The 13,584-nt window shown below is 39.0% G+C and overlaps 1 protein-coding gene across 1 annotated transcript in view; it reads left to right on the top strand.

Moving 5' to 3' along the window:
- Positions 1-221: 221 nt before the first annotated feature.
- LOC119414263 (macrophage mannose receptor 1) overlaps positions 222-13,584 on the top strand; it is a 21,525-nt gene continuing 8,162 nt past the window's right edge. The window contains exons 1-20 of the mRNA XM_037681357.1: positions 222-240; positions 817-1,173; positions 1,423-1,593; positions 1,821-1,976; positions 2,760-2,870; positions 3,511-3,648; positions 3,759-3,935; positions 4,513-4,667; positions 4,870-4,983; positions 5,086-5,201; positions 5,458-5,606; positions 5,704-5,903; positions 6,137-6,252; positions 7,275-7,350; positions 7,436-7,589; positions 8,103-8,141; positions 11,856-12,019; positions 12,114-12,175; positions 13,144-13,244; positions 13,363-13,505. Of these exons, the coding sequence (XP_037537285.1) occupies positions 222-240; positions 817-1,173; positions 1,423-1,593; positions 1,821-1,976; positions 2,760-2,870; positions 3,511-3,648; positions 3,759-3,935; positions 4,513-4,667; positions 4,870-4,983; positions 5,086-5,201; positions 5,458-5,606; positions 5,704-5,903; positions 6,137-6,252; positions 7,275-7,350; positions 7,436-7,589; positions 8,103-8,141; positions 11,856-12,019; positions 12,114-12,175; positions 13,144-13,244; positions 13,363-13,505 (2,718 nt within the window). The remainder of the gene's footprint in view (positions 241-816; positions 1,174-1,422; positions 1,594-1,820; positions 1,977-2,759; positions 2,871-3,510; positions 3,649-3,758; positions 3,936-4,512; positions 4,668-4,869; positions 4,984-5,085; positions 5,202-5,457; positions 5,607-5,703; positions 5,904-6,136; positions 6,253-7,274; positions 7,351-7,435; positions 7,590-8,102; positions 8,142-11,855; positions 12,020-12,113; positions 12,176-13,143; positions 13,245-13,362; positions 13,506-13,584) is intronic.

Genomic DNA, 13,584 nt, shown 5'->3' with positions numbered 1-13,584 from the left:
GCGAGCAAAAAGCATGTATGAGTGTTTGTGTGCATGCTACCCCTACTTCTTTCCTAACTACCCCTCTCTTGTTTTTTTTCTACCACTAGCAAAATGCTGAACCATCTTGAAACTTGACAGTTTCTCAATGAAATGAAAAAAAAAAGAGGAGAGCTTGCCGGTGTGCTTTTAAGACTCCCTCCTTGTCATGTTCACACTCAATCATCCTTTGCTTGCAATGCATGGGTGATGTCTGCTGCTGTGAGACTTAGAAGGATGTTGACTCCAAGGATACTTCTAACAGCCTTTGTGCTCCTTATACAAACATCTAATTGTTCTACTGCAACAACCAATGGTAATGATGAGCATTTCTGTGTTACGTGTTGGTTTTCATTACTTTTTGTGATCTCGTCTTGCAAATGTTTGCCATTTTTTATTGGTGCCAAACAATCATCTTTGTGCAGGAAGTGATTTCAGTCCAAATCCTCATAGTTCTCATTAGAAATTAGTAATAAGTCAAGTTTAGCATTTATTTTGTGCAATAGAAATACATTTTTGAATCAAATTTCAATGATATCTTGACTTTAAAATGACCGTAGTGTGCATGCTACTTTGAGTTGCAGCAATGCTTTAACCAAAGATCTGCAGGAGAAAGACGTTTGGTGGTTGATGTCTAAAATAATGATAAACAAAATATAAAATAAAAGTCCAATTAGTGTTTTACACTTCATTCAAGAAGGATGCTAAAACATTTAGAAGATCAGATTTTGTGCACAGACAGCAGACTATCTGCCACGAAGGCATAACAAAAGTTTCACTTTGTGCTTTTCTTTGCAGATTCTCCGTTTACACTCATGAACAAGGCGACTGGATTTTGCTTAATAAAAAGATCTTCCCGTTGCCAAGACATACGCTGGACAACCGGCGACCGTCTTTTTGTAACGTCCAGCAAAAAGTGCATTGGAGCGCAGGGCAAAAGTGTGGGGAGTGAAGTGAGCCAATACGACTGCGACGAGAAAAGCTCACTCCAGAAGTGGGAATGCAAGAATGGAACGTTGCTCGCTCTCAAAGGCCAGCAGTTATTCATTGAAGTCAAAGCTGATGAATCGATCATGCTGTCCAGGACTGTCGGGCCGAATAACTACCTTACAATCTCAGGGACAGCTAGTGGTGCCTGCACGAGAACTTATAGAGGTACAGCGTGAAGTTTGTGAGTGGAAGTGTGCATGAAGAGATGAAAAACACAAACAAGGATGGAAACACTTTGGGTCCTGATTTAGCAGGCGGCTGTGCAACATAATCACTTTTTTCTCATGTCATCTGTCTGCACGTCTCTAGAGCTGATTGCTTGAGTAGAAATAATAAAATGCATTTTTTTTTTTAAATTATAAGTTTGATTCCAGAGCCAACTAAACTTGGTGAACTTTTTGTCCCCCCCTCCAGAACATTACACCATAGGTGGAAATTCCTTTGGTAAGATCTGCATGTTTCCCTTCATGTACAAAGACCAATGGTATGGAGAATGCACCAGGTTTGACTCCAAAGTGAAGCGCAACTGGTGTGCAACTGAAACTAAATACGAGCACGAACAATGGGGGTACTGCCCAACTTCTTGTAAGTTTGCTTTAAATCTCACGAGGTATAAATGAAACGCAACCTTCTGATAAGAACACACAGCAACATGCACCTTTGGTCTAAATACCACACGTTAACCGATTAAAATGCTATGGACCTATTATATTAACATGCAGCTGATGATTAACACAAAGAAAACAGAAAGTTTGTTTTATATCACCAAACGGTTTAGAAGGTTCATTTATTTCTTTTCTGTGACTACACAGCCACTGAGCACTGGACCCAAAACGTTGTTACTGGAGCGTATTATCAGGTGAACATGCAGTCAGCTCTGACTTGGTCCCAGGCTGACACCAGCTGCAAACAGCAGGCTGCGTCTCTGGTCAGCATCGTGGATCCAGCAGAGAAGGCCTTCATCACAGGTAAAGTGCTGCCTGCTGGATGTTTGAGTGCACCACGACTGACACACAAACAAGTTGACCGCTTGTTTCACATGGGTTGAATCAAACAATGCACGGCGAGACAACCTTTTTCTGTAAATATCTCAAATCTCCATAAATTATTGATGCTTTGGGGTAAATACTTTTTGTTTGTTCTTGTTCTAGTTTTTTACTTATCTTGAAATTCTTGTAAAACATTGTGAACGTGCTCCCTAAATCCTGGTGTTTAGCTGAAAACTAAACAAAACACTACACACACAAAGCTCAGTTAACTTTTATCTTAAGCAGAATAACTGGAGATTAACGATTAATTGCTTATCATTTCATTTCACACATAGATCTCAATTTTAATGTCTGTCTACGCTGGAAAAAAAAAAGAGAATAAGAAAAGATTAAACATGTAAAATGACTTTTTTTTTAGACCCTTCGAAATCCTAGAGATCCATTTCCAGTTTTTGTAAATAGCTCATTCTAAATCGCAGCTCAAAGACAAATTTTGTCTTAAAACTCCCCCTCATACTTTAGGTGCTTATCAAACGTCTCAGGTCAATTATCAGCGTAACATGCAACAGCAAAAACACTAACAGTTACGTAAAATGCTGCTTAGGGTTAATTTTTCCTTAAAGCGTTCTGAATCCTGATCATCTTTACACATCTCTGTTAAATTGCAGAACATGTGCTTAGAAATGAAAAAGAGGAACAACTTGTTTATTCTGGTTTCCCCCCTTTTTGTGCCCTCTATGTGACAAAAACACAAACATTCAGCACTGCTGACCTCAGGGAGGAACCGACTCTGGATTGGATTAACTCTGAACGAAGAACACGGCTGGCAGTGGACTGATGGGAAACCTGTCCGTTATCTGAGATGGGATACTGGTACGTTTTTACTCTGAACGTCTAAGTTGTGAAAAAAAAGTAAAGCAACTATTAAGGAAATCCCAAAAGGCCAGCGTGAAGTCTGTAAAAGTGAAAGTTTTTGTTAAGCAGCACTTGTAGCTTTATATTGGACATAAACTGTTTCTGCCAGAGATCAGGCTTTACTAAGACCTATAAAAAAATCTACAAATAAAATACAACATTTGAATGGTGATCGCAAACATGACAGCAACACTGTGAAATAAGTAGATTGTATTTATCAGAACACTCAGATTTATAAACTCACACGTCTCTTTAGCATCTTTTTGATGACTCTTTTGGTTTAACAGCTGCTGTTTTGACTCACTTTGTAGAGTTTCATCTGCAGACGCATAAAGTTTCTTCTAAGAAAAGATCCTGAAAAAGCATATTCTAAGATGGTTAAAGCCGAATGTGTAAATTTGTATGACTCATAAATGAACAATATCATATTCCCAAGTATCTGTGAAACGCATGTTGTCTTATTTGAATTTGGACATCGATCAGGGATCTAAAACTAAATTTACTATGTATTTTTTAATTAAAGTGTTGAAGTGAAAGTCTTTGAAAGGGAACTCCTGCAAAGTGTGAATTTCAAGTTAAATTATCATTTTTATTTTAGGACATCCACTTCCCAATCCGGGACATAGCTGTGCTGTTATCGACTCTGCTGGCCAGTACAAATGGCAGAGTTCATCCTGCTCCAAGAAAATGGGCTACATTTGCTACAAAGGTGGAACGCTGACAGCTCCTCAGCAATGTACAGGACACATTTCTACTTTTTTCATCTTTGCTTTTGACTTGCTGCCGTAACCCTTTTCTAAGAGACATCGATGTGTAATATCAGTGTATGTTTGTTCTTTTCACTAGTTGAACAAGGGTTTTGCTCGAACCATTGGATCCCGTACAACGGTCACTGTTTTTATCTTCAGCGCACTGCTCAGACTTGGTCTGATGCTCAGAGAGAGTGCCGCAAGGAGGGAGGCGATCTCGTGAGCCTCCGTAACGTGGAGGACCAAAGCTTCGTCATTTCTCAACTTGGATATGGTATGACAGTCATGGCAACTTAAAACTTCAACTGCATTACAACACTAAACACGAGACTGTAACACAACATGTGCACATGGGAAAATTATTCTGTTTACAGAAGTTTAGCACACTTTTGCAGTTAGATGTTTCCTGACATCAAACGGGTCTAACTGTCTGATTCCCAATTTATTAGTTGTTTCTAATTTGACATTTACAGTCAAGATTAAAGTGGACTACAATCATTTCCTGATTACCAACCAACCAGACTGCTTTTGTACCATCCATCTCCTGTTGATGTCTTAACTGTGGCTCTTTACTCAAAATAAGCTGTAATCCAGCCAGTGATCAGGGAATAACATGATGGGAATACACGTGACACTGTGCTTTTACTTCAGTGCTACGTAATTTCTTCCCTCCCACTCAAATCATGCAACAAGTTGGAAAGAAAGAGAAAATTCACAGATGCCAACTTTGAAATAATTGTATACATGATTGATTCTTGCATGATTACAAATCTAGAAGAACAAAAGAGTTTAGATGCAGCATGCAAGTTTGTTATAAAGAGGACATTTATTTAATTGAACTTTTTCCACAGCATCCAGTGATGAGCTTTGGATTGGACTGAATGACAAGACTACAGAAGGCCTGTTTGACTGGAGTGACCACTCCACAGTTACCTTCACCAGCTGGGAGTTTGAAGAACCAAACTTCACCACTGAGGATGAAGACTGTGTTCTCATCAGAGGGGAGGTAAAAAACAACAACAACCGAAAGTCATCTTAGCATATGATAAATAACATTATACAACATATACAAAATTTAAAAATTTATTGTGTTTATACTGTGGCTCCAAATTGTTCAGTATCTTTTTGAAGCTATTTGTCCAAATATTTTTGAGTTATTACACTATAGATAGAAATCAGTCCACCAATAAATGTTCTATTTCTTTCAGAATGGGAACTGGGCAGATCGCGCATGTGGTGAAAAACATGGATTTATTTGTATGAAGCAAAGTTCTACCGAAAGAACTGAAGATGAAGTGGAGACAAACATTGGCTGCAAAGCTGTGAGTGCATCATTACTGATGTGTTTGACATAATCCTAAAGTTTACTGTACATGAACAAAAAAGTTTAGGAGATCGTTTAAAAAAACATTTTTTATTTTCAGGGGTGGAAAAAACATGGTTCCTACTGCTACTTTGTAGGAATTGAGACAAAGACCTTTGATGAAGCTAAAGAAGACTGCAAGAGCTCAGACTCCTACTTGGCTGATGTCTCAAATGGGTAAGAATACTTTGTGCTTTTAAAAAAACATGAACCCTTTAACAGTTTTACAAGAAACTGTGGCTAAAAATCCACACAGAAATATTCAAGGATACACTTATTAGTGCCTGACCCCCCAAAATTAACATAAAAAGAGACGTGCTACCCAATTATCTTTTAAAACTCTCTCCTTATCTTCTGCAAAACAAAAAAATAATCTGCTAGATATAAGTTGTAGACCCAAGAAATTTCTAAAGTTTGCTAAATGTATTTACAGTGTGGACAATGCTTTCCTTGTGAGCCTGGTGGGACTGAGACCAGAGAAACATTTCTGGCTTGGGCTCTCCAATCTGAACAACATTGATGTTTTTGCTTGGACCAACTCAGACTCTGTCAGATTTACTCATTGGAACGCTGGGATGCCGGGTACAGTAACTTTTGCAACCTCTACCTTCCATTAATATAAAAACTAAAAGCATTCCATCAAATAAAAGTTGACTATTGTTTCCCCACAACATTAAAGGCTATCAACAGGGCTGTGTTGCCATAGCAACTGGGATTTCGGCTGGACTATGGGATCTGCTACCCTGCACCAATCAGGAAAAGTACATTTGCAAGCACGTAGCTGACGGGGCTGTTGCAACAGTGCCACCGCCGACCCAGACTCCTCCCCAGTGTGCAGAAGGTTGGAATCGAGTAGGAACAAGGAGCGTTTGCTCCAAGGTGAAAACAAAAACATTCAACATACCAACAAAACAATTGACCATCAAGTTGTGCTGGTGTCCTGCACGGATATGTAGGACTCAATGCATTTTGAATAACGCAAACCCAAAACTTAGTTTATTGTGTATATTCACAAACCTAGTACTAGTATCCCCTTGTTTCTACATATTCTACAACGTTTATATCCCATATTTTTAGATTTCAACTGAGATTCATCTTGTCTTGTCCTGAAGTTTTTCACAGGTCCTCGATCCCACGAGAAGACCTGGTTTGAGGCTAGAGATTACTGCAGGATCATAGGAGGAGATCTGCTGAGCATCCACAGTGCAGCGGAGCTAATTGTGAGCCAGTAAGTATGGGTTATTATGTGCTAACAAAAATTGAAGCTGCTTAAAAATATACATAGAAGTTGGGGCTTAATTTGTAAACCAAATGATGCTGAAACACAGCGGGTTGTTATTCAATAACTATTTTAGAGTAGTCTGATCAACAGCTCTCCCTGTGTGAATAAAGCACACTCCATTTCTCTCACACATCTTATCTATCCCATCTGCAATGCTGTTTAATTACATTTTTGTGCTTTTAATCAAATTGACCATGACTGAACTTTTAGGAGTAGAGATTTTTTATGGGTAGAAGCAGAAATGTTTACTTAAAGGGGCAGCTCTGATATGATATTAGGAAGCTCGTAATTGGCTGTTGTGTTTAAAATGAGTGTTTATGTAATTATTTTCAGATTACATAAACAATTTAGGGTATTTTAATTCAAGGCAGTCATATTTGTTTATAACTTTATTATTAACAAGCCTGAGAATTACCGGATCCAAGCAAACAGTTACCAGAATGCATCCCTGTCAATATAAGAGAGTTCCCGGATCCTGTTCCGGCAGGAACCGGCTCAAATTAAGCACAGACAGAAGTATGTTAAATGACACCATTGCTCCCATCAGATGAAATTTAGAGGGCAAAAAAATGTTTGTGAGTTTATGTTTTAGAGGATTCCCTGCTCCAATACACCTGATTCAATGGTTGAATTACCCAGTGATGTTCTGCAGAAGCACCCATTGAGTCAAATCAGATGGAGCAGAGAAGCATTTAGAATATGCAGTGCAATGGCCCTCTTGGACCAGGATTGGACACCTCTGTTCTAGAGTATAAAACCTTTAGGGTTAGGATAGATCAAACACTGGTGGCCAGCCGTTTCACAGTTGTTTTTAAAGCATCTGAAGTTTCTCCCACATGCCTGAAAAGGAAGGAAAAAGTGAAAAATTTTCACTTTGTTGTAATCTAACTTCAGCTCCTTGTGTCTTTAATCCTGCACACTTTAAACAAAGGAGAAGGTCAACATTTTGTTTGATTATATTCCTGCAGTCGAGGTGGAAGGGGTTGGATTGGACTTCACGTTGCAGATCCAAACACTGGTTACACGTGGAGCGATGGAAGTCCGGTTAGTTATTTAATTCTTAAACAAATCCTCCTTGGTTTAGTTAAGAATAAAAAAGTGATTTTCTTTTTTTTTGTTATATTTCCAGCTTAACTTTCAGCACTGGCAGGAAGGAGAGCCAAACAATTTTAACAACGATGAATCCTGCACTGAATTCACATTACACAACTGGGATGAGTCCGGCTCTTGGAATGACCTGAACTGTGAGAGTTTCAACGACTGGCTGTGTCAGATCCGTGCAGGTACAGATGAGAAAACATCAATGTACTTTATTTGAAACATAAAATGTTTTATACTCACTTCAATGCTTGTAGTGTGATTCAAATATGAAATAAATGTTCAAGCCTTGTATGTCAGTTTTGATATACAATTTAAAGGTCAACAAAATACTTTTTGGCTCTTATGTAACATTTGATGTAAAGTCCCCCCACCAACCTCTGCTTCACTTAGTTTTTTTTAATGCCGCTGTCCTTTTATATGCTTCTAGAACATAATAAAACACAGACATTACATTACATTCCACCAATTAAATGTGGAACAGATGTTGGAGCTTAGCAACCACATCTGTCTCTTTTTATGATTATTGTATTATTGCACAAACTCATGCATCTTTTATACTGAAAGAGCCTGTTTTGTTCTATATTTGATGACAGCACAGTATGAAATTTAACTTTTAGTCAAATGTAGGTTGACAGAATGATGCAATTCACGTATCTTGTCATTTTAAAAAATAAGAATTGTTTTATTGTTTGCAGGAGTGACTCCAAAACCACCTCCTAATGATACAGCAGCCGGTAAGCTTACATTGATAAACCATAACACAACTAAAGTGATAAATGTGAACAACGTGAACATCTGCAAATAAATAATCTGGTTGAATTTCAGTCAGGGCTTAGAGTTCATCAAAGCACAGAAACAGCACTGGTGAAAGTTTCTAATGATATTCTCATGGTCTCTGACAACAGACAGGTGTCTACACTGGTCCTGTTAGACCTCAGTGCAGACTTGAATATGATAATGGGATTACAGGAACGGCTCCAAATTGGTTTAAATTATATTTATCTGATAGATTGCAATTTGTAAATGTAAATAATGAATCTTCATCATACTCCAAAGTTAGTCATGGAGTTCCTCAAGGTTCATTGCTTGGAGCAATACTGTTTACCTTATATATGCTTCCATTTGGTAAAGTTATTAAACAGCACAGAATACATTTTCATTGCTATGCTGATGATACACAGTTATAGTTATAGTGTTAGCTCACGGTTTTAATGTTTCTAATGTGGAAGTTTGTGATGCTGCCTTTTCAGACCACATGCCTGTTGTGTTTGACATGCCACTCGTCTGTCGCTCAGTCAAACCTCGCGCTCCTGCACAGCCCCGTCGGGTCATTAACTCCTCCACTGCTTCTCAGTTCTCTGCAGCTTTTAGTTCTGCCATCAGCCCCACAGACCCTGTGGGTCTTCATTCAGATATCGATGCTCTCTCATCTAATTTTAACTCAGCCTGTCAAAACGTTTTAGATGCTGTGGCTCCATTAAAAACAAGAGCTTCCAGACCAAAGCCTGACCCCTGGGCTGATGAGGTCACACGATCTGCCAGACGCCAGTGCAGGAGAGCAGAGCGGAAGTGGAAGAAGGACAAACTACAGGTGTCTTTCCAAGCTCAGAGGGACAGCTGGCGCTTCTATCAGTCCACTGTTAGAGCTGCAAAAAACAAATATTTCTCTGACATCATCTCCTCCAACTCCAGCAATCCACGTGTGCTTTTTAAAACAATCACCTCTGTTCTTAACGCCCCACAATCAGCCAGCCCAGAGAACTCCACTGAAATGTGTGACAACTTCCTGAGCTTTTTTATCAATAAGGTTTCAAGCATTAGAGCTCTCATAAGCCCTCCTTCTTACGACCCCTCCGTCTCTGTCACACGCTCTGCTGTCTTCAGTCAGTTTGAGCTCGTCACCCTGTCTTCCTTAACTGACATCACTGGTCGTATGAAACCTACTGGATCCCCAAATGATCCCATCCCACCTCGTCTTTTTAAAGAGGTTTTTCACACCGTGGCTCCTCATGTGTCCCAAATTATAAATGACAGCTTGGCATGTGGACAGGTACCAGCGAGCTTTAAACATGCAGTTGTGACACCACTGATTAAAAAACCTAGCCTAGACCCCACAGTGATGTCCAACTTTAGACCCATCTCAAAACTGCCCTTCATATCTAAGATCTTGGAGAAAATTGTTTACAATCAGTTAACATCATACTTAAACGACCACAACCTTCTTGAACAGTTTCAATCTGGCTTTAAAACTCACCACAGCACTGAGTCTGCGCTGCTGAAAGTCTTCAACGACATTCTTTTAGCCGCAGACTCTGGTGACTGTGTAGTTTTAATGTTGTTGGACTTGACTGCTGCCTTCGACACAGTTGACCATCACATCCTCCTGTCTCGTCTGGAGAACTGGGTGGGCATTCAGGGTCCTGCTCTACAGTGGTTCAGATCCTATTTGACAGAAAGAAACTTCTGCGTGCGCATTGGTGCTGTGGAGTCCTCTGTAGCCCCTCTCACTTGTGGAGTACCTCAGGGTTCTATACTTGGCCCTCTTCTGTTTTCCCTGTATCTACTCCCTCTGGGACATCTTCTCCGGAAACATGGCATTTCTTTTCATTTTTATGCTGATGACAGCCAAATCTATGTTCCGTTAAAACAGGGCAAACACCATTCCTTGAAACAACTCCTGGGGTGTATGGCAGAAGTCAGAGCATGGATGTCACTAAACTTTTTACATTTTAATGACAAAAAGACAGAGGTCTTGTTGTTTAAGCCTAGTGAAGGCTCCAATATCCATGCTGATCTGGGTCCTTTAACAGAACATCTGACTGAGACAGCAACTAACCTGGGCGTGAGGCTGGACAGTGACTTCAAACTTGACACGCAGATTAAATCAGTGATCAAGTCCAGCTTCTTTCATTTGAGACAACTGGCCAAGGTCAAACCATTTCTGTCACAACATCATTTTCAGATCTTAATCCATGCTTTCATCACAACTCGCCTGGATTACTGTAATTCTCTTTATGTCGGTCTGAGCCAGTCATTACTGACTCGACTTCAGCTGGTTCAGAACGCAGCTGCCCGCCTTTTAACTGGTACCAAAAAACGAGAACACATCACCCCTGTTTTAGAATCACTACATTGGCTCCCGGTTCGCTTCAGGATTAATTTTAAGGTTCTTTTATTTGTTTTCAAATGTCTTCATGGTCTCGCCCCACAGTATCTGTCCGACCTGCTCCAGCTGTACACTCCTTCTCGCTCTCTCAGGTCAGCAGATCAGCTGCTGCTGGTCGTCCCAAGGTCCAACAGGAGACTGAGAGGTGACCGAGCGTTCTCAGTCGCTGCCCCTAAACTGTGGAACGAGCTGCCTCTGCATGTCAGACAAGCTGGCTCACTTCCTGTTTTTAAGTCTTCTCTGAAGACACATCTTTTCTCTTTGGCTTTTACTTCAGTTTGAAATGTTGGTTTTAATGACTCTAAGTTATTTGTTTTATTTTATTTGTTATCTTTATTTTATTTCACATTTTTAACGTGTGGGGTTTTTATGTTTTTGTATGTCCTAGTGTACAGCACTTTGGTCAACAGTGTTGTTTTAAAGTGCTCTATAAATAAAGTTGTATTGTATTGTATTGTATTGTATAGTTGTCTATGAAACCCAATGAATCCAATCAGCTATTTAGACTACAAGCATGTCTTAAAGACATAAAAACCTGGATGACACTAAATGTTCTGCTTTTAAACTCAGACAAGACTGAGGTTTTGGTTTTTGGACCTGAACATCTTAGGAATTAATTGTTCAGTCTTTCTCCCTCCTTGGATGACATTAATCTGGTCTTCAGCTCTAATGTTAAAAATCTTGGTGTTATTTTTGATCAGGACATGTCTTTTATCCCCCACATTAAAAACGTTACTAGAACCGCCTTCTTCCACCTGCGTAATATCACTAAAATTAGATACATCTAGAAATGATGCAAAAAAAAAAAGGTTAATGCATTTAGCACATCTAGACTGGTCTATTGCAACGGTTTGTTATCTGTATGTCCAAATTAAAAGTGATTAACACTTTATGACAGCATTATGTAGAGTTGAAACTTTTTCTAACATTTACTATGTTAATGCTTAATTTTACAAACTGATAAAATAAAAAACACATGTTTTCATGAAGTTATTATAATGATACTTTTGAGACTAATAAATTAACTCTTTTTGTAAAAAAAACAAAACATGTAAATAACTTCAAGTTTCAATCATCATTGAGTTTTAGGACAGTCAATGCTTTTGTATTACAGGCCAACTGAAGGAGTTGAACAATTCTCAGCAGAAATTAATCAAAACAGCTTAAACCTTTTTGATTAGTTGCTCTGAATTTGTAATTTATTTATTTATTTTTCAATTGATTTGAGTGGAGCAGTGATTCAAATTCATTCACAAGTTGCTATGTCTCCAAACCTTTGCAGATTTTAATACGACTACAAACGGTTGGCTCGTGTGGAGAGGAAAACAGTATTTCATTAACAGAATGGCGAAGTCGATGGAAGAAGCTCGTCACTTCTGCCAGCAGAGACACAGCGACCTGGCAGTGGTCAACAGCAAAGAAGAAAACATTTTCTTGTGGAAACAGGCGGGTGTAGTTGCTTTGCCACAACAGCACACGCATACACACACAGCTTAATAACAAAAAAAAAAAGTGATTTTTATCTTGCATTTGTTTACAGATATCCAGAAGCTATGGATCATTTTACATAGGTTTGTCTGTGGACCTTGATGGCTCATATTGGTGAGTAGAATCAAAAACCACAAAAACAAAATAATTACCTGTTGGTTCTACAGGGGAGTTTCCTGGCTGTAATAATAGCTGTAAAACTAGAGAACTACAAACAAATTGCCTCTTTGTATTTACCATTTCCATTTTTTGTCCACACTGTTTTACTTTAATTTTTCTTTCCTTAAAATAAAACGGCCATAATTCAGATTTAATTTTGGTAAATAAATAAATAAAAAGTAATTTTTTGATTTTAATAAAAAATATGCAATTGAATAATTACATATATAGCTAATTGTCAGGTATTTTCTCCCAATAAAAAAATAAAAAAATAAAATAATAATAATAAAATTTCATGATTGAGTCAAACTACAAAAAAATAAATCAATAAAAACCCCAGAATCATGACAGCTTCTTGATGCAAACAGACTTTAAACAGCTACATTCACGTATTTGAGGTTTTGAGAGAAGAGGTGGCGCAGAGGTTAGAGAAGGTGTGTCTGTGATCAGAAGGTCAACAGTTCGACTCCCCCGACCGACAGCATCAAAAATGTGGGTGAGAAAGGTGAAACACCCACACCTGCCTCCACCCTCATTTGCCCTGAGACCTGGAGAAAGACTCTTAACCCCCACCATCTGCTCCCCTGGGCGCCCTAGAGAGCAGCTCTCTGCTCCACACAGAGGGCTGTGGTAGCTCAGTGGTCTGTGGTTGCGTCAGGAAGGGCATTCAGCGCAAAACCAAATGCCAAGTCTTCATGCGAGTAGTTCAGTGTGGTGAACCATGAAGAGCAGCTGAAAAAAAACAAAAAAACTGGGAGAAACATTTATCACCAGGTTTTCGGTTAAAAGACATGGGACAATAAAATAAACAAAAATAAAAATAAAAACAAAACAACCAAAACAAAAAAAAAAAAAACAATCAACTGAAAATTTCTTTCCATGACTTTACATTATAATTTAAACCAACATGTTTGTCATTCAAGGTGGTTGGATGGTACGTCAGTGACGTATAAAAGATGGGACGAGAATCAGCCGAATACCGAGGCCTTCGATGAGAACTGTGTTGCAATGGGTTATCACATGGGTGAGTTAAAACACCACAAGATCATCGATTAAAGCAGGCTTAAAAACCCAAGGAAGATGTTCGAGTGAGAATATTATGAAGAATGTACCACTCTCTGAATCTTTTTTTGTTCCTACAGGTTACTGGCGCACTCATAATTGTGGAAGAGAGCTTCAGTCCATCTGCAAACGAACAAACACGCCTCCTGTGAACACCACAGCTGCCCCGACCGTCCCTCCTACTGGAGGCTGCCAAAAACTGTGGACCAAGTTTGGATCAAAGGTAGAGAAGTCTGTCAGCTTGTACATCTTTATGTTTGCTAGCAGTAAAAAAAGCTTCTTTTTTTTTTTTTTTTTTTTTG

Source organism: Nematolebias whitei, chromosome 9 (assembly GCF_014905685.2).
Source record: "Nematolebias whitei isolate Nwh7 chromosome 9, NemWhi1, whole genome shotgun sequence".
Classification (NCBI taxonomy): domain Eukaryota; kingdom Metazoa; phylum Chordata; class Actinopteri; order Cyprinodontiformes; family Rivulidae; genus Nematolebias; species Nematolebias whitei.
Note: the sequence above shows the minus strand (reverse complement) of the source record. Positions and strands in the feature narration are given on the sequence as shown.